General features: G+C 42.7%; 1 protein-coding gene across 1 annotated transcript in view; it reads right to left on the reverse strand.

The window, feature by feature from the left end:
- Positions 1-503: 503 nt before the first annotated feature.
- Positions 504-26,615, reverse strand: part of SHISA9 (shisa family member 9) — a 333,409-nt gene continuing 307,297 nt past the window's right edge. Inside the window, exon 4 of the mRNA XM_070568516.1 lies at positions 504-3,343. Within this exon, the coding sequence (XP_070424617.1) occupies positions 3,150-3,343 (194 nt within the window). The 3' untranslated portion in view covers positions 504-3,149. The remainder of the gene's footprint in view (positions 3,344-26,615) is intronic.

Raw genomic sequence — 26,615 nt, forward strand, 5'->3', positions numbered from 1 at the left:
GCCAAGTGCCAAATTTGGGGTCTGCCACTAAATGACTGGGGTTCTGCCTCCCGAGGGACGTAGGAGACAAGGTGTACGTGTCGGCCCCACTCTGGGTGCAGACTTTGTGTCAGGACATTGCCAGCCTGACTCCTGGCCATAAGATTGATCACATTTCATCTACAAAAATGTCTTTGGTACAAACGGAGGGATAATGAGAGCCGGCATTTATTGAACACTTATTTTGTGCTAGGCACTGTCCTCTATGCTTCCCTTTACTTGTCACATCAATGTCAGCAGTATCATTATCCCCATTTAGAAAGGAGAAAACAGAAAGTTAAAAGATTTTACTAAGGTCTCAGGAATTTGAACCTAGTCAATTTGATTCCAGAATGCACACTTTTAAGCGAACAGCAGGATGATCCTGGGACCCTCAGATGCCTCATCTACCCAGAAATCCCTCCCTATACACTTGTGTCTCACAGTGGTGGCCCAGCTCCTGGGACATGAATCAAGACACAGACTCGCTGGCAGCATCTTAGATTTTATTGACTGGATGGTATCTCTCACGACATGGGAGTTGAACAAATTTTCAGACTAGGTTTGATTCAAAGGGAGAAGATTTCACAAAGATTTTGCACCTCCAAAATTACAATAATGTCTCAAGTTTCCCCCACTGCACCCAATTTTGTCCCTCTCGGAAATACAACTTTGCAGCCACCCACATCCTTAGGATGGGATGTGGATGAGGGAATGGGTGGAGGGAAGCTCATCTGGAGAGGCAGCTGTTGCTATTTCCTTATTCTCTGACATGAATTGCTTCATCTCAGCCCTTGACATTCAAAATAGGCCTTGACTAGCCTCCCCGGCACCCCTGCTAAACTTCATAAATCATACAGTCTAGGTTCTGCATGCAAAAAAGAAGGAAACAGACACTCCTCACTTATCCACCTACGGGCGAGTTTTCATATGGCCCTGACTGGCTCTGAGCCTGGAGCCATATTCAGCTAGCTGAATTAGCTGCTAAGACAGGAAAGGATGGAAAACTGTTACGCAGATATCTGGCTACTCAAGGCCTTTCTGGCTCCAGGGACCTCAGCAGCATTGAGGCAAGGCTGCAGATCTCAAGTTCAGCCTGTGCTCATTTCCAATGATCTTTTCATATTAGCCCACTAAATGTCCATTACTGTTACTCTTCGATGCTGGCTGATTTGTAGATCTAGTTGGCTGAACTCTGTTGAGACACTCAGCTTTTTTGAGTCCATTCCAATCTGTAAAAGAAGAAGAATGTACTACCTAGCTGGCAACACGGTTATGAGAATTAAAAGAGAGAATATTTATAAGGTACTTCATATAATTACTAAGACATATACAATACATAGACATACACAATATATAATCACAATTCTATTATGTTATTTAGCAAGCATTTCCTGAGTACCTATTATCTGTCTGGTATTGTATTAGGTACTTTACAAAAATGTCTCATTTATACAATTTCTATTATTGTCCCCATTTCACAGCCAGAGAGTTCTAAAAGGTCAATTACTTACTCAAGGTCACATTAGCTATTACTTGGTAGAAATTATTACTATGGTGACTATAATTATTATTTTTGTCATATGGAGCCCAACCTTCCAACAATACATAAATCCCATCTAAGGATTGCACACATCTATGTGCAAACACAAGCAGAGATTCTCAGACAGACACACCTGAATAGACAAGGCCACACCCACATTACAGCAAACATAGGCTTCTCGAAGTATAGAATTCCCCTCTTTCCATTTACTTTCAGGATGTCCTCCTTTGTATTTCTCTTCTCAGTGTTCCACTCATCTGGTAGATTAATGCAGGTGGGATTCTAATAATGGCTTTATTGCAATACTTTCCCTGGGGTAGCTGCATCTTAACAGACGAATTGTAGACCCCACAGTACAAAAGCTGTCAGAATTATTTGTTCTTAGGGGAATTTCAGCCTATAGTAGGAAGACAAAAGAAGGAATCCTGGGGAAAGATCATTCATTCATTCAGAGTAATGTTATTGATCACCAGTTATGTGCCACACACTGTGCAAAGCTCTAGAGAGAAAGCCATCACGAGAGAGACATGGTCCTTGACCTCATAGGTATTAGAATCTGCTGGTCTTACAATTGTTCTTAACCATGCCCTCCCAATGCCACCTATAGGTGGATGAAGATAGTCACAATCTGGGGATCATAGTTCCATTTAGAATCCTTATTGTGGATTCCCAGAATCCTGGAGCTGTGCTATCCAATATGGTAGCCGCTAGCCACATGGGCTATTTATGTTCGAATTCAAATTTATTAAAATTAAATAAGGTTAAAAATTCAGTTCCTGGTTGCGCCAGCCACATTTCAAGTGCTCGATAGCTCCATCTGGCCAATGGTTACCATCTTGGGGGGCACAGACATAGAATTCTTCCATCATTGCAGAGGTTTTCATTGAATAGCACTAGACTAGAGTATCAAAGAATGAAGATAGTTTAGAGATGTTCAAATTCTACCCGCCTCATGGTACAAATGGTGATACTGAGGCCCAGAGAGTGATGGCCAGAGATGAGTCCATAGTTAGCCCAGCTATAAATGGAATCTTTCAGTGCCTTTGCCAAATAATATCGTCCCCTTCAGCCCTGCCCATCCAGCTTGTCAGCCTCCCTTCCCAAACCAAGGATAAGGAGTCACTGACTTCAGATTTGACATTGCTGTATGGGCTCCAGGGGTAAGACTTGGCCTTCAGAAGAAGCCATTCTCCAGAGGTGACTGCTGTCTCCCTAGGAAGTTGTGTGCGTAAATAACTACAAAACAACAATGAGGAAACCTTCCCTTTATGTGTGGGGAACTTGGCATGCATTATCTCTTTTAAGTCTTCCCCCAAACCCAAAAGGTTGGCATCATTATTACAGATAAGCAAACCAAGGTTCAGAAAGGTGAGCCAGTTGCCCGAGGTCACCCAGCACAGAGAGAGAAATCTGAATGGGAACCTGGGTCTCTTGACTCCGGAGCCTATTGCTGTTTGCCTCCATTCTAATCTACCATTTCATTTTAAACCTTCATTTTACCAGGGTAAAAAGCAATTATAATTGCAGATTTTCCTTTTTCCTGGCCTTGCTTCAAATTCAAATATCAAAACAAATGTAAAACCAAAGTTTAAACAAGAACCATCCCCGCTGGAAAAGCCACACGTGTTCTGTTCCTTGCCCCGTTTTTATCAGCTCTGTGCACATCTCCATACTGCAGCCCCTGGAAACACTTCTGTGGGAACTGGAAGGATCTGGAAGGGGCCATAGTTGAGAAACCATCGCTGAGAGACCAGGACTCCTGCTGGAAGCTCAGGGCTGCACCTAGTGGTGAAAGGGTTGAAGGGTTAAAATTCAGATCTGGTGAATCACTTCCCAATCCCCCACACCACCCCCACCAACACTCCATACATTCTCATCTCCACCCCGGAAAGCAAGGGAGAGAGAAACAAAAGACAGGAGGGCTCACTTGAAGTTGGGCTGTGTCCAACCACAGCCTCAGCTATGCCATTTCAAGTCTGTGTCAGGCAAGGAGAGTCAGCTTCATTGTGCGATAAAGCGTTAGCATCTCTTGTTTGTGCAGGGTTTACCTCCGAGCGTCACTTGACGGCTAAAATATTTGCGAGTTCTCCCGATAGATCTCTTAGGGAGGAGATCGGCAGCTGGCTGGAGAGCTTTCTCACCAAACAGTTGAGTTTGTTTTGCAAAAATAAATGTGATGAAATGAGTCCCTGGGGACTGCCTGAGTCCTAAGGGGGAGCACAAGTCTGAGACTGTAGACTGGATCCGTTAACTCGTAGGACTTTGGATCTCAGCTCGGGAATTCGGACTTGATTTAGGAAGTGGTAGGGGATGGTGGAAGTGGGTTTTTGTTTTGTTTTTAGCAGAAGATTGCCAGGATCTGGGTTTATTTGATCATTGTGCAAGTATTAAGCACCTACTGTGTGCCAGCTACTCTTCTAGGCCCCGGGAATTCGAGGATGAACCAGACAGACAGACAGGTTCTTATGAAGCTTAAGTTCATCTCGAATAGTAGTTCTCAACCAGGGGCAATATTGCCTCCTCCTCCCAGGGGACATTTGGAAAAGTCTGGAGGCGTTTTTGGTTTTCATAACTAGGTGGGGAGGGGCATTTGCTACTGGCATCTAGGAATAGAGGCCAGGGATGTTGTCAAACATCCTACAATGGGCAGGACAGCCACTCACAACAGAGAATTAACCAATTATGGATAGTACAGAGCTTGGAAATCCCGACCTAGTAAGTCATAAACACATGAATGATACAGATCTTTTCTCCTTGCGTAGAAATCATAGACTCCACCGCAGTGCTGGGTACAGAGTACATTAATAGTAGATCAAATAAAATAAGGCATATGTGGGATGGCTTTAGAAATTAGCTATTTATTTAACAATGTCAGATATAAGGTATTTCAGACAGGAAAATTTGAGCACCTGGGATTTTTTTGTTTTCAAGTGAGAGCTCTGGAAAATTAAATGTGAGGCATTTCCAATTTTAGGGGCTCCAGGTGCTTCTGGAAAAAAAAAATGATTCATGAAGCTCTAGGTGTCAGAAGATTCTGCAACAAATAGCCATCGCCTGCGACGTTTGCCGTGTGAGGAGATGAGCAATAGCTATCATTTCTTAACCACTTAGTATGTGCAGGGTACGATGTGTTATCTCATGCATTCCCGAAACAACCATGTGAGGTAAGGCTGTTGTGATTGCAATTTTATAGGTGAAGGAATGGAAGTACAGAGGGGTTGGGTAACTTGCCCAAGGTCACCCAGCTGGTAGGCAGAGTCAGCTTGGGATAAATGGCAGTTGGATCCTAGAGCCTATATTCTTCACCCAAGTTTCCTTTTGGGGAACTCCCACTGTGCATGGTATTGGGGAACCACCGATGAGCATCCCCTGTCATAATCCACACCAGGCCAATGGACTCTGTCCAGACACATTGACTCTTGAACTTTGTGACACAAATTTAGGAAAATTAACAGAAGTGGTTGATACAGATCCCTTCAAGCAGAGGTTTGAAGACTCCCTGGCATCTAGACTCTTGGGTCCCACTTTCCTGTCCATTCTGTAAGCAGCCTCTTTTCTCACCAGTAAACTCCCCCTTCTGTTTATGTAAATCACTGTTAGTTTCTGCTGTTTGCAACCAGAGAATTCTGGTACAGAAAAGATCCAGGAAGGGGATTCTGGACCTCCTGGGCTCTACTGGCCTCTTAAAGCAGCTAGGGAATCAGTCTGTGGAGCAGGGAAGGCTGGAAGGTGTGAAGACGGGCCTGAGGCTCAGCTGAGGAATGGGAGGAAGGAGCGAAAAGGAGGCGTCAGGCCTTCTGCCTTAAGTGCGTGGAGAACAGATGACATGCAGGTTCCCCAAAGTGCACGAGCTTGCATCAAGCTGCCTAGACTTAAACTTTGACTCTCTCTGACTAGCTGTATAACTTTGAACAAGTTATTTAACGTCTCTGAACCCGTTTCCTCTTCTTGAAGGGGATGTATATTAATATCTACTCTGTAGAGTTGATGGGAGGACAAAATGAGTTAACCATGTATTTCATCACTTCTGTAGTACACATTTCCCACATTTTATCATCTCTCATAACTGGAATGTGGCTTATAATTGATAGCATATCATAGATTATTGGATGGAGTTTTAAAATTTTTCTTAGTGGTGCATAAAATAAAAGTGTAAGTTATTGATGTCTTCTTAGATTCAGTGATACAGTATGCCTGGACTGTTGTTTGGGCTTAAAATATTAGGAATTATTGTTCCTACTTATATCACCGGCTTCTAGCGCATCGTAAGCACTCAGTAACTGGGGGCTCAAAGAAGACCCCTCAAGAGTTCGAGCCTGATCTGAAGGTGTATTTGAACACCTGAACCCCATAAAGATTCAAGGAGAGGTCACACTCCGGGCTCCCTTCTTGGGGAGAGAGGTCAACAGAAATCTATTAACAAAATCCCCTAGACGGGAAGAAATGATGAAACTCTGGCTGCAATAAATCACTCTGGACAGGTTCTCTGTGATTTCAGGGGATTTTGCAATCATGTTTCTTCTTTGTTGCACAATTTGCAATACAAACCACCGACCCCTCCACCTCTGCTTCCTGGCCCACCAACAAGACATCCAGACCTGTGGGTGGCAACCAGGGACTCGAAAGTGAGCATGTGATTGCTTCACGCCCAGGCTCTGCCTGACCAGTGGTAAGCCCTTTCCAAATGCCGTCCCTCACCTTCAGCTTGGTCACAAATTTGGGATTTGCAGCTCTCTGGTATTGTCGTTGTTGGAATTGTGCAGATCGCAACACTTTTTATCAGCTTTTATTTACTCCAACTTACAGATGCAATCATAAGTGAGCATGCAGTTCCTCTGGCCATTTTTACCAATATTCACTCATGTTAAATAGTTACCCAGGGAGAGGGAAAATATAGTATGATGATTAAGAAAGCAAGTGCTGGCATATAATTGTCTGGGTTCATGTCTTCACTCCTAAATATGTGGCCTTCCTCCATAGGAAAGCTATCCAACTGCTTTTCAGCCTCAGTGAGCACATCTGTGAACCAAGAATAATAATAGCTAACAATAGTATGTACCAGGCATTACTCCATGCAGTTAACACACAATAGTTTATTTAATCCTCACGCCATCTATGAAGTGGTGTCCTATTAACATCCTCATTTTACAGATGAGGAAAAGGGTACTTCAAGGGGTTATGTAACTTGCCTAATAACACAGCTAGAGAGTGGCAGACTGTCTGTCTCCAGAGGGCATGCTCTTAACCACAGCTCTGTGTTGCATCCCTAACCTGAGAGAAATGCCTCCCTGATGGCAAGAGTGTGGGAAGATTAAATGGGAGAATGACTATGAAACATATAGCTCAGTGCTAGGCTTTATAAACACAATGTTGGCTACTGTTGCAAAAGCTTCCATTTATCAAGCACTTATCATGTGTCATACACTGCGCTATGTCCTTGAAAATACGACCTCTCTCATCCTTACCATGACCCTAGGAAATAGAAATTATTATTATCCTCCTTTTAAAGACGAGGAGCTAGGTTTAGAGAGGTATTTCTTTACAAATTACTACGTACCAAGCACCATTGTAGGTTCTATGCTAGAGGCGATTTGCCCCAGGACACACAAATATTGAGTGGGCAGGTCTCCCTGACTCCAAGACCCATTCTCTCTCCATTAAACCCATGCCTCCATCAACAGGTTCTACCTAACAAAGGTGCATAGATCATCTCAAGAGGACCAAGTACGTCTGGGGTACTGTTGTGAACCATGATGATCAAAGAATAGGAGTTGTTCTCTGCCTTAGAATTGATCCTAAGATGCTAGAGCAAGAAGGGAGCTTGGTGATCATTTAGCTCCAACCTTCTCTTTGCAGTAGCAGAAGGGAGGCTGGAGACTCACCCAAGGGCTGGAGCTTGTTAGCGGAGCCAGAGCAAAACCCGTTGGCTTCTGACTCCCAGCCAAACGATCCTTTCTGCTAGCCACTCAACACAAGGAGAGAATAGCAAACTGCGCTGAAGGGCTTCCATTCAAGTCTTTGAATATAGAGTTTGTTTCGGCATTGTAAAAGCTGTGCATGTTTGCTATAGAAAATTGGGAAAATACGGAAATGAAGAAAGTTGGGACAAAAATAGAATGATCCTGTTTCCCACCACCCAGAGATCTGTAGATAACTTGGCATGTTTCCTTCTAGGCCTTTTCTTGTGCATAGCTTTTTGTTTGTTTTGTTTTTATATACTTGTGAATGCACTGTGTATACAATTTGTTACCAGCCTTCCCACTTAAATTATAAATATTTTCCATGTCATTACAGACTCTTCATAAACAGTTTTTTCTTCTCAATAATGAAACACAACAGTCCCCTCCCCTACTCCTAACCCTCTCACACACACCTATTGAGATCCCCTTGGGAACCACTTTAACCATTTACATTTAAGCTTTTTCTGACTGTTACCTCTATATAGCTAAATATTGTGTGATTTGTAGATTCTCTACTTCAGGAATTACCTGTTGATTTCCTGATATGATGGATGGGAATTGAGTTCATTTCCACCACCACCTATAGACACATCCTTCCCTCTGCCTCTCCTCCAATAGTTATGTCTTCATTATTTTTTATTCCTTTCTTGGTTACCATTACACTTATAAATAACATCTCTAAACCTCATTTGCTCTTTCTATTAATTACATTAATCTTTTATTCAATATTTTATAATACGAGGATCTTATTCTCTTCCCTGACACTTCTCAACTTTTATTAACTATAGTTTTTCTTTTAATTTGTGTTTTGATAATGTTTATATTCTCTCCTGAATCCATAATTAAGACATTAATGCTTTCTCTATAGGTTGATTCTGGAACTTGAAAACTAATAAACAGCATTTACATTATTATGAAGAATGGGAATCTGTTAATGACTGCGTAATATTCCATATTATGGTCAAACCACAATTTCCGTAACCAGTATAAAGAAAAATTTAAAGAGTTTTTTTTCTGTTTTGCTATTATAAATTACACTGTGATGAAAATCTTTGGGTTTTTTGTGTCCGCATCTGCTTCTCTGATGATTTCTTTAGGAGAGATACCCAGTAGTGGCCAGTAAGGTGCTCAATATATTGTGATTCTTAATATTTGTCAAAGTAATGGATGAAGTGTGGCAGGTCTGAATAGTTTTAAGGCTCTTGACATATTGAGAAACTGCTTTCCAGCAAGTATACTAAATAGTCACCACTGAAGGTCCATGAAATTCATGATTGAGGGCAGGGATAGGAAGAATAATTCCTATGAGCTCGTTTGAGAAATAAAGTGGGGAGTTGTGACAATGGAAGGGCTAGAGCAGAGGTCGGCAAACTATGGTCCACCAGCCAAATCCAGCCCATCACCTGTCTTTGTAAATAAAGTTTTATTAGAACACGGCCATGCCCATTTGTTAGTAAATTCTCTGTTTGTTTGTAATTGTAAGTTTGTTTGTAAACGGCTGCTTTCCTGCTACAGAAGCTCAGTTGAGTCATTGTAACAAAAACTGTATGACCCATGAAGTCTAAAATATATATAATATGGCCCTTTACAGAAATATTTGTAGACTTCTGGGCTGGAAGATCTTGAAGAATAAAGCCAAAAGTTGGCATACACTGGTTTCAGAAATTGAAAGACTCAGCTGAAGTGGCTTCTTATCTCTCTTCCTGGACATCCTTCCTGAAAGTCACTAGATGTGTGTCAGTAGTCGACAGACATGTGCACCACGTCTATTGCAAGAGAAAAACAACAAACAGTTGGATAATTGTACTACATTACAAGCAGCATACTGAGGAGTTTACATATTACTAACTCATTTAATTTTCACAACATTCCTATGAAGTGGTTACTATTATCAGCATTATCTCATTTTTGTAGATGAGTAAACTGGCATTAAGTAACTTGCGCATGATCATAACTCTGGTAAGTGGTAGACGGAGGAATCATGCCTGGAAGTTGACTTCAGAGTCTGTGCCCATAACCGCTACATTGTAATGTCTCATAGGGAAATGAGCGGAGAAGGACCGAATAGAGCAATCTCCACTTGCTTGAAAGTGAAGTAAATACAAATTTTCTAGAGTGGTTTTGCTGCTCTAATCCAAGAGGCAGTCTTTTGGTGGCACCATGACTCAGCCCAGAGCTGACTAAAAACCCACCAAGGCACCAGACCTAAGCTGGACCAATCAGAGTGTTTTCCCTCCCAGGAACTCACAAGAAGAGAAAGCCAATCTCTTCACGGGACTGGGCTTGAGACATGCATTCATAGAAGCCATTTAGGATTGCCAGATAAAATATAGGATTCTCACTGAAATTTAAATTTCTGATAAACAATGAAGAATCGTTTTGTGTAAGTATGTCCAAATATTGCATAGGACACGCACTAAAAAAAACTCTTCATTTTTTATCTGAAATTCAAATTTAACCGTGTCATAAGCACATATAATACATAATGTATAAAACATATAATACATAGTATATAAAAATATTTTGTCTATAAAATTCTTTTGCTAAATATGGCAGCCCTATGAATACCCTTGTTTTGGAGAGAGCCTGCAGGCATGGCAGGAAAGATCAAGCAGACATACAAAGACAAGCAGAGACAAGAGAGTGGAAGAGTCTCTCAGACCCAGACTCAGTCTCTTCCTACATTCTCACCCTCGGATTCCCCAAGGGCTCCCTCACATACAACCAAAACACTCTTAGAAGATAACCCTTCAGTAGAAAATGTGAATGTTGAAGTGTAAAATCAATGCCACTAACTGTAATGGAGTGGAGAATTTAGACCAAACATTCAAATTCATCTCTCAAATTTTGCTACAACTCTTCAAGATGGACAGGTTTACAGAGACATACAATCCCGCAAAGCAGCTTTTCTTTGATCCCCGCATGACTGAATCAGAAAACCTCTATTAAACAAACATGCTTCTAGGAACGGTAACATAAAAATCAAAATAGCAATTCTGTGAGTTGAGACGGGGCGGGATGACACTGAGGACAGACATACAAAGGACTTCAATTGAATCTATAGTGTTTCATTTCTTAAATTGTGTGATAAATGCCTGGATGTTCACTAAGTTATTCTTTATACATGTATTATATCCTAACTATTTCATAGTAGAAAAATAAAACTTGTTTTTGAAAGCCTGCTGAAAGTTTGTGACCTTAGTTAAAACTGTCTAAACATGGGTTGGGTCGGAAGGCTTTAAAAATCTCTTTGCTCTCTATTTGAGGTTTAAAATACAAAACTTGTGTTTTTTGAGGTTGGCCTGGAGATCTTAGGGGTGTGGTCATGACCCATTTGGAATCAGCTTTCTCAGTACAAAGGTTTCAGCACCTAGAAGAGCACCTTGCAAATAGAAAGCGTTCCATGTATATTGAATAAATGGATGGTGAAGACACTAAATTCACGCCTGTACACCCCCTCTTCTGTTAACGCCTTCTCCACCTCCTCCAATACACCTCGTCCCTTGAGATATTGTTATGCTAGGAGTTATGCTGAAAGTGGGACAGGATTGGCAGGAGGGAATTTGAAGGAGTTATTGTCTTTGAGAAACTTAGGATATCTTTTATCTGGTGTGTTTGCCTGAGACCCATGCTCAGGGGGACACGGATTGGTTGACATTGTCTCCACCAATTTTCTTGCCTAAATGGTCTACCTTGAATAATGTCACCTCGGGGTGCTTGGCACCATGGTTACAGGAAATGAGATGGAGAATGACCAGAGACCATTACAGTGGGTGTCAGTCTCTCATCCTGCCATTCCACGTCAACTAACAATGCCACCTGAAATTTATATGGTGCTTTTCTTCCACATCATCACTTATAAGCACTAGAACAAGATTCTCCCCCAAAAGGATGGGCCCGGAACAAAGACTACTTTGATGAATATAAAAGAACAGTTCATTCAATCTGCTGCTTTGGGGGTTAAAAAATCCCAGAACACTCTATTTCCTTTCTTCACTGTCCTATTATTCGTGTGGTGCCTCAAAATAATTATTTTCTGAGAGGATCTTAGCATCCCAGATGCACTTTGAATGTCATGAAAGAGCAGAGGAAACATGAGCATTAGATGTGGCATGAGGCAGGAATAGAAAACAAATTGCCCCTGGCCTGTGATGTATGGCACCCAGAATAAACACAATGAGCTTCGTGAAAGCAAGTTCATTTTACTTACAGTGAAATCCAACTTTAACTGCTGGCAAGACCATTAATCGTCCTCACCTAATCATGGAAACAAACTATATAAATTTCCCTGAAAATCCCAACGCATTGGGTAGATGAAAGGGAAATTCATTGAAACATTGAAAAGACATTTTAATAAAGTAGCAATACCTGCTTTCTGTTCATTTCCTCTCTATTAAAGATGTCTGAACAACTTACTGATTCCTGTAAAAGGAAAAAGCAGGAAAAAAGGACCATGTACAAACTGAATAAAGACTTAGAGGTTTATTACATTAGAGCTATAATTCAAACAGGCTTTGGAAAGAAGTTTTGTCTAATTAGTCATTGTAATCAGGTATCTATGGGAATAAGTGTTAATGCTTGAAATAGACAACCAATTAATCATGTCTACAGTCAGCACAATAGCTGGCATCAGGCTCCAGGATTTTTAGACTCCCATACAACAAGTACCAAACAGGCAGCTATCCTGTGCTTTTCCTAGAGCAGAAGGCACATCCGCTTTCTGCATTGTGAGGCCCCTGTGAGAGCTCATCCCTAGATGTCTGAATCCTTAAAGTCCCAACTACCAGCCAAGGGGAAAAACAGCAGCAGAAAATACAGGGAAAGCACATTAATGGCCACTCCATTCAGGAACACATGATATTTACAATAAATGACTTTAAAAAAAAATAATTACCCTGTGCCAGGGCAGTGGACTAAGTCCTGTGCATATATTAGATTATTTAATCCTTATAACAACTCTGCTATGTAGGTGCTATTATTCTCATTTTACAGACAATGAACCTGAGCTTCAGAGTCGTTAAACAACTTGTTCAGGTTTGCACAGATGGAGCTGGGCGTCAAACCCAAGTCAGCCTGACTACAAAGTCTATAATTTATCTATTTCTTAATACAATGGAAGCATGTGTGTAATAAGTTAAATGAAGCAGGATAAAATCTCTACATGCAGTGTAATTATTTCATTCATAAATACTTATTGAGTACCTACTATGAGCTAGGCACTGGCATATATACATACATATATATGTATACACACACATATATGTGTGTATGGGTGTGTGTGTTAGTTTTAAGATATGTCCACAAGTTCTTTGATGTTTCTCACTTCTAATGAATTGAATAAAGTAGAATGACATTGCAGGAGTTAGGAGACTAGATTATAAATAGCCCTCTGGCTTCCTGGAGGAAGTTTGTTACCACATGAAGCACCCGTATGGAGAACTCACATGGAGAGGAGCTGAAGCCTCCAGCCAACAGCTATGCGGATGGGCCATCTTGGAAGTGGATCCTCCAGCCCCAGCCAAGCCTTCAGCCTTCATGCTTCATGGCTGCAGCCACGGCCAACGTCTTGATTGCAATTTCGTGAGAAACTCTGAGCAGCTAAGCCACTCTCAGAACTTTGACCTTCAGAAACTTAGTGTTTGTTGTTTTAAATCACTAAGCTTTGGGGTAATTTGTTTTACAGCAATAGATAACTAATACTGTGTGTATGCATGTGTGTGTGTATGTGTGTGTGTGTGATATCAAACAGTGACCAAAGAAAGCTAAAGAACAGCAGTGTGGAACATATCTGGGACCTCTTCCAAAGACACATTGCATTTTACAATCTTCTTCCTGTGGTCTCCATCAGAGTTGGTGGCACATCCACCCATTGTTCAACCAAATAAAAAAACTCAGATCACCCTTGACTTCTTCCTGTCTCCATTCCTCACCTCTTATGGATTGGTCACCGAGTCATGATAATTCTACTTCCTTATCTTAGGTGATCTTGCTTCCCATCTTTTACCTCTGTGGCCTATTCAATTGTTCAAAAAGTATATTGTTTGCAGCATCTTCTTAGTGAACTCCTACTCATACATCAGGGCCCTGGAAATCTTCATTAATACTAGACCCCCTCTACCAGCTATATAACTTGTGCACCCTTCTAGTTTTCCATTTTAAATTATTCTCTTTTCATGTGACTAGCCCTTGAGTTACTGGGTAGAGACTGTGTCTCATTCCTCTCAATGTTTCCTGTCTCTAACAAGGGCTTGGTAAAAACCGTGCTTTGAAAATTTTACTGTACTGATTACCTATTTCTGTGTAACAAATTATCCCCAAATTTAGTGACTTAAAACAACAAACATTCATTATCTGATGATTTGGGGGGTGGGCAGGAATCTAGTGTGATTTAGTTGGGCTGTTTGACTCAGGGTCCCTCATGAGGCTGCAGTCTTCATCGTCAGGATGGACTACGGTCCCATCTACTTCCAGCCTCACTCACATGGCTATTAGCAGGCCACAGGTCCTCGTTGCCATGTGGACTGGTCCACAGGGAAGCTTACAACACAGCAGCTGGATTCCATCAGAGCAACCACAGGAGAGAGTGAGAGAGCGGAAGAAAGGCTGAGCAAGGTGGGAACAAGAATCTCTGAAACGTATTCACAGGAGGGACATCCCATCGCTTTTGCCTTATATTTATAAGAAACAAGGTACCAGGCCAGCCCAGAGAGGTGATTACGTGAGGGCCTGAATACCTAGAAGCAGGGATCATTGGGAGAACTCTAGGAGCTTGAACATCTTGACCTTGTCTCTCAGGACAGGCCCAACCTTGGGGGTCCTTCATCTCCCTTCTCGAAGAGCCATCTTCAACTCCTCCTGTTATGTGTGCCTCCTGGAAAACATGAGCCGACTCCTCTGCTCGCTGGCAATCCATGAATGGCACTTCTTCTCTGAACTCAGTTCATCCATTCATTTATTCTGAATTTCAGCCCTGGGCATGCTGCTTAACCTCACGAATGTCCCAGTTCCCCATCTGCAAAATGGGATTAATAACAGAACTCATCTCATAAAGTTGTTGTGAGTATTAAGCATGCACCTAAAAACTCTTACCATAGTTCTCAAAACAATGTAACTGCTCAATAAACGAAGGCAACCCTCTATTGTGGTTTTTATTATTATTATTTTGTTCATGAAGGTCGCGATATCTAAAAGGCAGCTTCTGTGTGGTGGGTGATGAGAAGACACTGCTCCTACAAACCTTCCCAGAACTAGAAATTGAAAAACCTCTCTCTCCTGATGAGTAGAGTAAAAGCATAAGTGAGTGTGGGAAGAAAACACGGCCACCCACGGGTGCATGAGTGTGGATGCTCCAAAACGGAGGTTGGAAATGGATTGAGAATGAGATCCCTAAAAGTTGTGGTATGGACAGAAACCAGGTTAGGGAGTGGGACCTTTTGTACCTTCCCTGCTTTAAAAAAAAAAAAAAGCCAGTTGGTTTCCCTAAGCAATTAATGTGGTCCTTTCCAAGTTGAGGATAACTCAGCTAGGCTAAGGGACCCCAGGTATATTATCCTTACAGTCTGTGAAAGATTAAGTCTGGGAAGAAGGAGGGAAATGGCATTTATTGAGTGACAGTAGCTAAGCCACAGAGTGCATTTGGAGTTCTCCTTGCATTATCTCATCATTCTCTCTTATTTTTTTTTTTTTTTTTAAGATTGGCTCTGAGTTAACATCTGTTGCCAATCTTTTCGTTTCTTCTTCCTCTTCTCCCCAAACCCCGCCAGTACACAGTTGTATATTCTAGTTGCAGGTCCTTCTGGTTGTGCCATGTGGGATGCTGCCTCAGTATGGCCTGGTGAGCAGTGCTGTGTCCAGGCCCAGGATCCAAACCGGCGAAACCTGGGCCGCCGAAGCAGAGCACGCGAATTTAACCACTCGGCCATGGGGTCTGCTCCTCATCATTCTCGCTCAACCATATTAGGTGGGCAAGTATTCCTACTCCCTTCTTTAAAAAGATTTTTTTGGTGAAATTCACATAAAATCAACCGTTTTAAAGGGAAAAATGCAGTGGCATTCAGTACATTCACAATGTGTGTAGCCACCACCTTTATATAGCTTCAAAACTTTTTTTTTTTAACTTTTTATTGAGATTATGATAGTTTACAACCTTGTGAAATTTCAGTTGTACATTATTGTTTGTCAGTCATGTTGTAGGTGCACCACTTCACCCTTTGTGCCCACCCCCCAACCCCCCTTTCCCCTGGTAGCCAGTAATCTGTTCTCTTTGTCTACATGTTTAATTTCCACATATGAGTGGAGTCATACAGAGATGTCTTTCTCTATCCGGTTTATTTCACTTAACATAATACCCTCAAGGTCCATGCACGTTGTTGTGAATCGGACGATTTTATCCTTTTTATGGCTGAGTAGTATTCCATCATATATATATATATATATACACCACATCTTCTTTATCCAATCATTAGTTGATGGGCACTTAGGTTGCTTCCATGTCTTGGCTACTGTAAATAATGCTGCAATGAACATAGGGGTGCATGGGACTTTTGGAATTGCTGATTTCAAGTTCTTTGGATAGATACCCAGTAGTGGGATGGCTAGGTCATATGGTATTTTTATTTTTAATTTTTTGAGAAATCTCCATACTGTTTTCCATTGTGGCTGCACCAGTTTGCATTCCCACCAGCAGTGTATGAGGGTTCCTTTTTCTCCACAACCTCTCTAACATTTGTCACTTTTTGTTTTGGTTATTTCTGCCATTATAACGGATGTAAGTGATATCTTAGTGTAGTTTTGATTTGCATTTCCCTGATGATCAGCGATGATGAGCATCTTTTCATGTGTCTATTGGCCATCCGTATATCTTCTTTGGAGAAATGTCTGTTCATGTCCCCTGCCCATTTTTTGATCGGGTTGTTTGATTTTTTCTTGTTGAGCTTTGTGAGTTCTTTATATAGTACAGAGATTAACCCTTTGTCGGATATATGACTTGCAAATATTTTTTCCCAACTGGTGGGTTGTTTTTTTGTTTCAATCCTGGTTTCCCTTGCCTTGAAGAAGCTCTTTAGTCTGATGAAGTCCCATTAGCTTATTCTTTCTGTTGTCTTCCTTCTCTGAGAAGACATGGTGTCTGAAAATATCCTTTTGATACTGATGTCAGAGTGTACTGCCTATATTTCCTTCTAGAAGCCTTATGGTTTCAGGTCTCACCTTTAGGTCTTTGATCCATTTTGAGTGTATTTTGGTGAATGGTGAAAAAGAATAGTCAATTTTCATTCTTTTACATGTGGCTGCCCAGTTTTCCCAGCGCTATTTGTTGAAGAGACTTTCTTTTCTCCATTGTATGCCCTCAGCTCCTTTGTCGAAGATCAGCTGTCCATAGATGTGTGGTTTTATTTCTGGGCTTTTAATTCTGTTCCATTGATCTGTGCACCTGTTTTTGTACCAGTACCATGCTGTTTTGATTACTGTAGCTTTGTAGTATGTTTTGAAGTCAGGGATTGTGATGCCTCCAGCTTTGTTCTTTTTCCTCAGGATTGGCTTCAAAACATTTTCATCAGCCTAAAAGGAAATCCTGCATCGATTAAGCACTTATTCCCCCTTCCCTCCCCACCCCAGCCCCTGACCACTACCCATCTGTAGTTTGTCTCAGTGGATTTACCTATCTGCATATTTCATATAAATGGAATCATACAATAAGTGACTTTCTGTATCTGGCTTCTTTCAGTTAATGTTTTCATATAATATTTTTTGAGGTTCACACACGTTGTAGCACGTATCAGTACAGCATTCCTTTTAATGGCTGCGTAATATTCCACTGTGTGGATATAGCACAATATGTTTATCTACTCATCCATTGATGGACAGTTGGGCCATTTCCACCTTTGGGGTACTGGCAATAGTGCTGTTATGAATATGTGTGCAGGCATTTGTTTAAACACCTGTTTTCAGTTCTTTGGGCTATAGACCTAGGAGTGGAATTGCTGGGTCAGGTAGTAACTCCATGTTTAACTTTATGAGGAATTGCTTCATATTTTCTTTTTACGGATGGAGAAAATAACATGAGTGCTTTCAAATGCTTTAAGTCTAGAGTAATCAAGCCTCTTAGAAAAGTCATTGCCGTTTTCAGTGGGTCATAGGTCTAGGAGGGAAGGCTTCCTGGAGAAGGCAAGACTAACAAAGGAGAGGCGAGTCACTCCTGGGAGATAGAGCAGAGGAGAGTTTAGCTCAATGTGAGATGCCAAGGGGAGGGAGATGCTCAGGAGGGTGGCAAGGCTTGGATTCTGTCCTTCTGGGAAGTCCCGGGTTGAGTTTTGTGAAAGGAGACTGGGTATGACAGTGACATGAACAGAGGAAGAGGCAGGCAGCTTAGTGTGGCTGCTGCTGAGAGCCGGCTTAGAAAGAACTCAGGCCACAGGGCCACACATTCCTTCTGGGTAGATTCTTCACCTTTCACACTTAGAGAAGCTGATCTCTGTTGGGTTTAGTTTTAGTCAGAACTATTTATTCTGGGACAGGCTTTGGGGCTCCATCCAGCTGTCTAATTTAAACACACATACCCACAAATACACATAACTGGGGGCTTTTCTGTTTTCTAAAAATATAGGTTAATTTCCTGCCTGCACACCTCAGTTCCAAGGGGCACAAATGAGAGATTACACGGATAGATGGTTGGCTTTTCTGTTTCCCCAGTAAGAATCATGACGCAGCTGGACCAAGAGACAAAAATCTGGGTCCTATTGTGAGATGTGAAAGGAAATGAGCAGCCTAGCTCATGCCACCCCACTCTCTAATAAAACTTCCGTGGCTGCCCATATCCATTAAACTCAGTGTGTACTCCTCATGCCAGGCACTCCGATCTCTGCAATAGCAAAATTGCCACCGTGATCACCATCATCTGATTCCCACCTTGCATCATGTACGTTCCACGACCTATCTTTTTAGCCTTCACAATGACTCTTCCAGACAGACGAGATTATCTTCATGTTACAACGAGAAAGGTGAGGTTCCAAGAGAATAAGTTGGGCGGAATCAGGGTTTGAGGCCAAGTCTTGGCTGGAATCTGAAGCCCTGTTCCTTCCGCCGGGCTGTCTCCCCAGCTTCGTTCACCACGCTGTGCTGCAGATCTCTAGAACTCATTGGTCTTGCACAACTGAAACTTTGTACCTTTGACCAACATCGTCCCATTGCCCCCTCCCCCCAGCCCCTGGCAACCACCATTCTGTTTGTGGCTTCTACGAGTTTGGCTATTTTAATAGCATTTTTGAAGGAAGGCAAAGAAGAGATAAAAGAGGAGAGAAGGAGCCTCAGATTGAACCTAGACAAAGAAAGAAAACTGACCCAGGAGAGAGAGAGAGGAAGAAAGAGAGAGAGAGAGAGAGAGAGAGAGAGAGAGAGAAGGGAAGGGGGGAGGGGGAGGGGGAAGGGAGGAGGGAGGGGAGTAAGTAGAAGGGAGAAGGAGAGAACTTATCAAAGGGCTAAGAAGTGCCCCCATATTGTGCATTTGGCAGAACCCACATTTCTACTAAATGAAACCTGGTCCCTTTGAACGATTTCCCCCTGGCTGGGGGCCAGTGGGGGAGAGTGGAGACAGGAGACAGCCACACAGGCACATTTATTGATTCCAAACGGACTCCCCTGGGAGCACATTAGAATGATTTTCAGGATTCAATTGAATTGACGTGTTCCTTAAATTAAATTCTTTCATTGCAGCTCAGCTCCTCAACCACCACCCAGTTCTGTCCTAAAGGGGCTCTGATTCGCAATTAACGAATGAGACCTCAAGTAACCTGACTCTGCGTTTTGCTGACGGGGCAGACCAGATGACAGAACAGGTCTGGGAAAAGCGGGAACGTGTACCTCTCTGATTTTTCTCCTGGAGGCCCACCTGAGCTAGTTTGGGGGCAGGGAGGGAGAGGAGCAGGTTGCATCTGCAGGGATGCTCCCCAAACAGGTCCTTGATCTAGGGGAGCTGGGTTCTCTTTGCAGCTTGTTGCATCTGGAGATCTCTCTCAGGAACGGAACCCGGGGGTGGACCGGGGCTAGCAAATCAGCACTTCTTGACATGTGGAATTATTGGAAAGGTAGGCAAGAACCTGCTAATTCTGGGCTCTGTTTCCCAGCCCTCCATAACCTTGGCTTCTTTCTTTTGCTTGGATCCAGGTGACGTTCCATGTCCTGGAGGAGGGACAGAGCTGGGCTGCTTTGAAATAGGGGCACCGAGATGCAAGTGGAGGCGGAACATAAACCTTGCAAGGTGAGTCCTTTCGGGAAACCACACTCCTACCTGGAGCTTTGCATGCACTATCTCATTTAATCCTCACAATAATCATATGGAGTAAGTAGAACTAGCACCCGCATCTCACAGACGAGGAAACTGAGGCACAGAAGAGTTAAAAGATGTGTCCACGAGCATGTAGCGGGGATGTGGTATAGCCAGGATGTGAACATAGGTCTGTCCATCTCCAGTTCTACAGAACAGTTGAGAGCATGGATTCTAGAGCCAGCCAATCTGTATTTGAATCTGAGCTCTTCCCCCTACCAGCTGTGTGACCTTGAGCAAATTGCATAATGTCTCTGTGCTTCATCACCTTCTGTAAAGGAGAGAGAAAAGTCTACCCACTTCACAGGGTTGTGAATAGTGAAGGAATATCTAAATCTAAATGCTCTAAAAGGTCAACTGTTTAGAGCAGCGACTGCCTGTACAGGTGTTAGTGGGAGTTTGGCAAATGAATTTTTACATTCTTAGCCACAAAGCAATATTCAGTGAAATAAAGGTGGGAGTGTCGGTCTGTGGGAGGGTGTGGTTTGGATAAGGGGAGAGGGATGCCTGAGCTGAACTTTATTGGATGAACAGGAAGTCTGAGCATCTTTCTATGGGTCTCTTCCAAGGCAGTCTTTGCCTTGTTCTTGCAGCTCCCGGGGGAGCCAAGGAGACTGCTTATCTCAGCCAAGTGGATCTGGGGCCAGGCCTCCAGGCACCCCGCGCAGGGAGCTTCCCACTCTGTGACAAGAACCCAGTGCTGTGCAGAAGGGAGGCTGCACGTGCCCTTCTGACAAACGGAGCCCTTTCCGTTGCTCTGAAAGCCATAATTAGGCCAGATCTCAGCGTGGCGGCCAGGATGTGTTAGCGTTTCCAGCCCCCGTTCCTCAGAGCCTAGTTAACCAAATGAACTCTTCCCAAGGGTTGCGCATCAGCATTCTACCAGATAAAGGATAGCTCTGACAGAGCTCCCCGTGAGGCAAAGCAGAGGGCACAGCTCATCAGACGGAAGTGGGTTCAAACCCCAGCGACACCACTTACCAGCTCTGTGACCCTGGAGAAGCTACTTAACCATTCTAAACCCCGACTTCTTTCTCCTTCGTAAAATGAGAATAAGAACGCTACTGGCTTCTTAAGGTTGTTGGCAACGATTAAAGTGGGATAATCCACGTAAGCTTTTAGCACAATGCCTGGGAGATAATCTCTTCATATTCGTGAGCCATTATTTTCATTATTGACAACATATTGATGTTCAGAATTAGTAAAATTAATAATGTTAATAGAAAATTAGAGTTTTCAGGGCACTTTTTCCGGTAGGAGCTTCCTCGTTGGTTCCTTCCAGCTTAGTAGGGTCCATCAAAGTCTCCATCCTCTCTGAAATTCGGAGCCATCTGAAGGACAGGATCATGGCCAGGAAGCCTGCTGAGAGTTTCTAGAAGGAATGGGAGCCTCTCTCTATGTGAATAAAGATCTCCTCGTTTTTCAGTTGAGCAGCAGGTGTCAATAGTTTGGATCGGTCATCTGAGCACGTGCATTGAAGGTAAGTGTTTCAGAAAGTTCTGAGATGGGTGTTGGCAGAGGAGGGAGTGTCTGAGGTTAAGTTCCCCTTCTTTCTCTGACCGTCAGGAATCTCGAAGCCAGCAGTCAGACCGTCCTTCTTACTATCTCTTGCTAAGTCAAACCTTTTCCTGCTGAGGGGACTTTGTGTCTGCTATCTCCTTCCGGGGAGTCCCTTCCCTTAGGCATGGGGACGGCTCTCTCACCTCAACCAGGCAGCCGTCATTGTCTCAGTTCAGGCTGCTAGAACACAAGGTCATAGACCAGGCGGCTTATCAATAATAGAAATTTATTTCTCACAGTTCTGGAGGCTGGAATCTGAGATCAGGGTGCCCGCATGTTGGGTTCTGATGAGGGTCTCTTCTGAGTTGCAGACTGCTGGCTTCTTGCTGTGTCCTCACGTGGCAGAGAGCAGGGAGAGAAAACAAGGTCTCTTGCGACTCTTCTAAGGGCACCAATCCCATTCATGAGAACTCTACCCTCACGACCTCATCTAATCCAAATTATCTCCTGAAGGCCCCAACTCTTAATACTATGACATTGTGGGGTAGGGTTTCAGCATGTGAATTTGGGGTGCACACAAATATTCGGTCTGTAACCATCCCCTTAGGGCCACTATCCTTGAGTGTCCTGTTTCAAATCTCAACTCCGCCCTAGGCACTCATCAGTCCCTAACTTGTTTTTCATTTTCTTCCAGGACAAAGGGAGGCCCCACCTACAGGCTGACATTGCCCTGGTCTCAGAAGACCCCACAGTGTAAATTTGTACCAGTTTCCTATAAAATTTTCAAGAGCCTTACAAATATCCATTTCTTTTGACTCAACAATTTGATTCATAGAAAGAGCCTAAGGTAATACTGTGGAATACAGAGAATGGTGAGCGAGAACTTTCATCCAAGTAGCACTTATAGAAGTGAAGAGTTGGAAATCACCTAAACATCTCACCATAAGGGAATGCATTAAAGTGTCGTTGAACATCAGTGGTTTGGAACATCACGCAGGCATTTCAAGTCTTTAATGCAGTGGGGATGCCATTAGAGTACAAAATAAATCTGGATGTTAATACTTACCTACAGTGTAATTCTGAATGGGTGCATGGGAGATGATGTTCCAAACTATTAAGCTTAAGGATGGAAAGAAAGACGGGTGATTATTCTCTTCACTTGTATGTTTTCTAAGATATGTTTACAATGAATACACATTACACTTATGAGGGAATAATATTGTCATCTACAGAGGGGTGTTTTTACAAGTCTCGTCATGTGTCTCATCGCCATGAACACAACTGTCAGTCCCACTAACAGAATGTGGCCCCTCCGGAGGGTGTGATAAGCTGCATCCCCAGCATTCCTGGACACAGTGAGGCAGGGATCTGCTTTTTTTTCTTTTCTGTGTGCTGTTCAGAAAACAGCAGGCACAGCAAATAACAACCCTCTAGATAATACAAATGGGTAAATATTGCCAGGATTTGTTACATAAAGTGCTAAAAAATATAACTTGAGGATGTAACCACTTATTTTCCCACCTTCAGAAATCCCAGCATCTGTTCCTGCCAAAAAGATGGAGGGTGGGGAATTTTGCAGAGAAAAGAAATTCATAAGCCTTTTCTTTCAAACTGACAAAGGAAGAGGTGGGGTTGATAATGGAGAAAAATGCCGCATTAAATAAAATAGGAGATGTGGCTGTTATTGCTACTGAAAACACAGGGAGCTGGGTTTTGCAGCATGAGACTGACAGGTGAGACCTACAGAAGGACTGGGGATTAAGGGACGCTTTCTAGATTTGCAGGGAAGGTGGGGAAAATTCTTCTGCTTCTCTCACTACTAGATACACACAGAGTCTGAAGAGGCTTAAGAGAGGTGAGTGGATTCCCCCCAAGACCTGTCTTGTGATTTGGGGCAATTCAAGGAAAAGAAGAAGAAAAAGTCCTCTCTGAATCAATATTCTTTCCTCTGCGTTTTCAAACTTTCTCTTTAGCAACCACAGACAGTGTTCCTGTCTCTGCGCACTGTGTGATGAATTTTTCATCACTGGTTTTCACATCCTCTTGCCTTTCTAGGGGTTTTCCCTCATCTAACCCTGGCCCCCAGCCCCACCCTTGCCAATTCTTGACAACAATGTTAAACCACACCTGCCTGGAGCCTGAGTCAGCTCGCACCTGCCCAGGCCCCTGTGGGAAGGTGAAACACCCAAGGTGAAAAGGCTCACAGCTGGTCCCAAGCCTGACACACAAGCCAAGGCTGGTCTCCACCCTGGGCTCCAGTTCTAATTTCCAGTGCCCTCTAAAGGACTGGCCAATGTCAAGCAGTGCCTGCCTGATACCCTGGGCTGATGCCAGGACAGGAGAGTCGGCCACAGTTTCATGAAGACAGTACTGGGATCTCGGAGATTGATTTTTGAAGCTTTGATTGAGTTCAGTACTTTTCCGGAAGGCTAGGAGGCCTGGAGTGGCTGGGCGGCTGCCTTGAATTCAGGCTGGTAAAATTCTCCTGATTAGACCAACTTGTTAGGTTGGATAAAGGTCTTAAACTGGAGGTCCACAGTCAAATTCAGCCCATGAATATATTTTCCTTGGCCTGTACAATGATTTTTATTTTTTAAAATTACTGTCAAGATGTAAAGCTTGAATGATTCCATGTGAAAGTCTGCATTTCTGACTTTTTTTTTTTTAAATAGAGAGATTTGTTTGTAGAATGTGATGTTGAAAAACATGAACTCTGGAGCTGGATTTTCTGGTTTAGAATCCCAGCTCTGTGATTGACGGCAAGTTACCAAAACTCTCTGTACCTCAATTTTCTCATCTGTAAAATGGGAATAGTAATAATAATACCTATCTCAAATGCTTGTTGTAAGGATTAAATTAATTCATATAAGCAATGTTTTTAGAACAATATGCCCACCATATGTAAGTGTTAGAATAGTTACTACACTCTGTTGCTGTTAACACTGAGTGGGCATTCACAACATCATCTCCCTCGCTCAAGATAAGACATAACCTCTCCATTTCCTTGTGTTTCCCACCCCATTCATATAATTCACTCATTGCATTAGTTGTCTGACCTCTGTAAGTACTTGAGTTTGAGACCCCTGGTCTCAAATGAAGATACAGTATTTGCCACTGTGGGAAACTTGTAAACCCATGAGGGTAGTACTGCTTTGGACAACAGCCTGGAGATCCCCTATCTGCAAATTTCCTGGCACCAGGAAGTCTATGAACATTATAGCTGGATCTTTATTTCCTGCTCCTGATTTGGCCATGTGACTTGGTTTGAGCGACTGCATGAAACAGAACTGATGGTGTATCAGTTCTGAGCCTAAGCCTTACGTGTTTCTTCTTGCATTTTCACCATTACTGTTGAGAGGAAAAACCTCAGGCTAGATGCTGGTCCCAGGAATAAGAAGAGCAATACATGAAGCAGGGCTTCCCCAGTTAAGCTGACCTATCCAAATCCAGCACAGAGTAGGGTCCCAACTGAACTGCGGAAGTATTAGCAAACCCAGCAGAGATCTGCTGAACCCAAACTAGATCAGCCAATCCATAGGGAACCCACACTCATCTGAGACATAAGAATAAGTGGTTTTTGTTTTAAGCCACTGAGTTTTGGGGTGTATTGTTACACAGCAAACTCCAGCTGATAAACTGTCCAATGGAACCCCTTAGCATCACCCAGTGGCCACAGAAGGCATAGCAAATATTTCCAGAATACAGTGATGATGCCATCTGTGTTAGGTATGACCAGCAGCTCTCTGAGGACCGTGCTGTTCTCTACCTCACCTGAAGAGTCAAATATTCAAAGGTCGAAGTGTTGGATAACCAGCTGGCAGTTGGTTGCCCCAACCCTTCACACAACCTTGGACAAAATCCTGAGACACAGCAGGGTACGACCCAAAGCGCCATAGATTTTCTTAGTTCCCATGGCTTATTTTCCCATGTTTTTTTTTTTAATCTCCACATCCTCATCCACACAGACATCACCAAGTTTTTGCTCATTTGTTTATTTCAACTGTTTATTCTGGTTACACAATGTAAGAATGGACTGGTGGAGGCAGAGTCAGGAAGAAAAGTTAAGAAGCTATTGGAGGTATCCCAGTGGGAGATAGTATTGGCTTGAATGAAGACTGCAAGAGTGAGGAAGGAAATAAGTGAGCAGATTCAATAAAAAAAAATCAATAACAACACTTATCAGGTGCTTGTTATGTGTCAGCCACTGTTCTAAGAGCATTACATACATTTAATCGACAATCTTATGGATCAAGTACTATTACTCCCTCCGCTTTACAGATGATGATGATAAAGCCAAAGTGACCCAGCCTGCAAGCGGTACATTCAAACCCAGGAAGTCTAGATCCTGAGTCTGGGTTCTTAATCACTTCATGATTCTGCTACTACATTATTTCAAAGCTTTGCAGGAGGTAGAATAAACAGGACTTTGTGGTTGATCAGCCATAGGAAGTGAAGAACAGGGAGTTCAAAACAGTCCAAAAGCAACATGGTCTTCTCATTTTTACTAGGGAAGAGCATGTGTGTGCTGAGTGCACGCCCACTTACGATGACAACCAAGAAAAAGTCCACTCACAGAGGAAGATTTTGGTTAAAGAAGAGAAGACTCATAGGAGAGTGATTACTGTCACCAAATCTTTGAAGGACTGGCAAATATTTGGTTCTGACTTCTTCTCTGGGGATCCAAAAATTAGGATTGGGACAAATAGGTAGAAATTTCTGAGAGATGGATTTGATTTTAATGTAAGGAATAACTTTTGGTGGTCAGAATTTCACATGGTTAGGATGAGCTTCCTTGGAGATATGGAGAAGCCTGGCAATAGTCTAAGCAAGGTCTCAACATCACTTGGAAGGGATAATGAATAGAAGAATCCAGCAGGGGTGTGTGTGTGTGATAACAAATAAACTATTCCAAAACAGTCACAGGAACACTGTGTGAGAGAACTTGTTTTGAATTTTCCTACCACAGCTGGGTACTCACTTCATTCTTGAGGAATAAGTGGAAGCTGTTTGAAATCTGTTTGCCTCTTTGACTTTCCCAGTTAATACAGTAGCCAAGACTTGACAAGATAAACAGCCTTTTGGAGGGAGAAAAAACCTGAGTATTCTTGGCTTTGTCTTGCTCTTCAAGAAAAGATTCTTGTTTGACGAGGAGCAGCATCCTTTCTCTCTGGAACAATGATCAATACTGGTTTTTCTACTAAAGCTACCAAGTATATTTTCTTTATTTCCAAGAGATCACTGCTGGGAGCAGAGAGGCAGTGTCCTCATTCAATTG

Source organism: Equus przewalskii, chromosome 12, assembly GCF_037783145.1.
Source record: "Equus przewalskii isolate Varuska chromosome 12, EquPr2, whole genome shotgun sequence".
Classification (NCBI taxonomy): domain Eukaryota; kingdom Metazoa; phylum Chordata; class Mammalia; order Perissodactyla; family Equidae; genus Equus; species Equus przewalskii.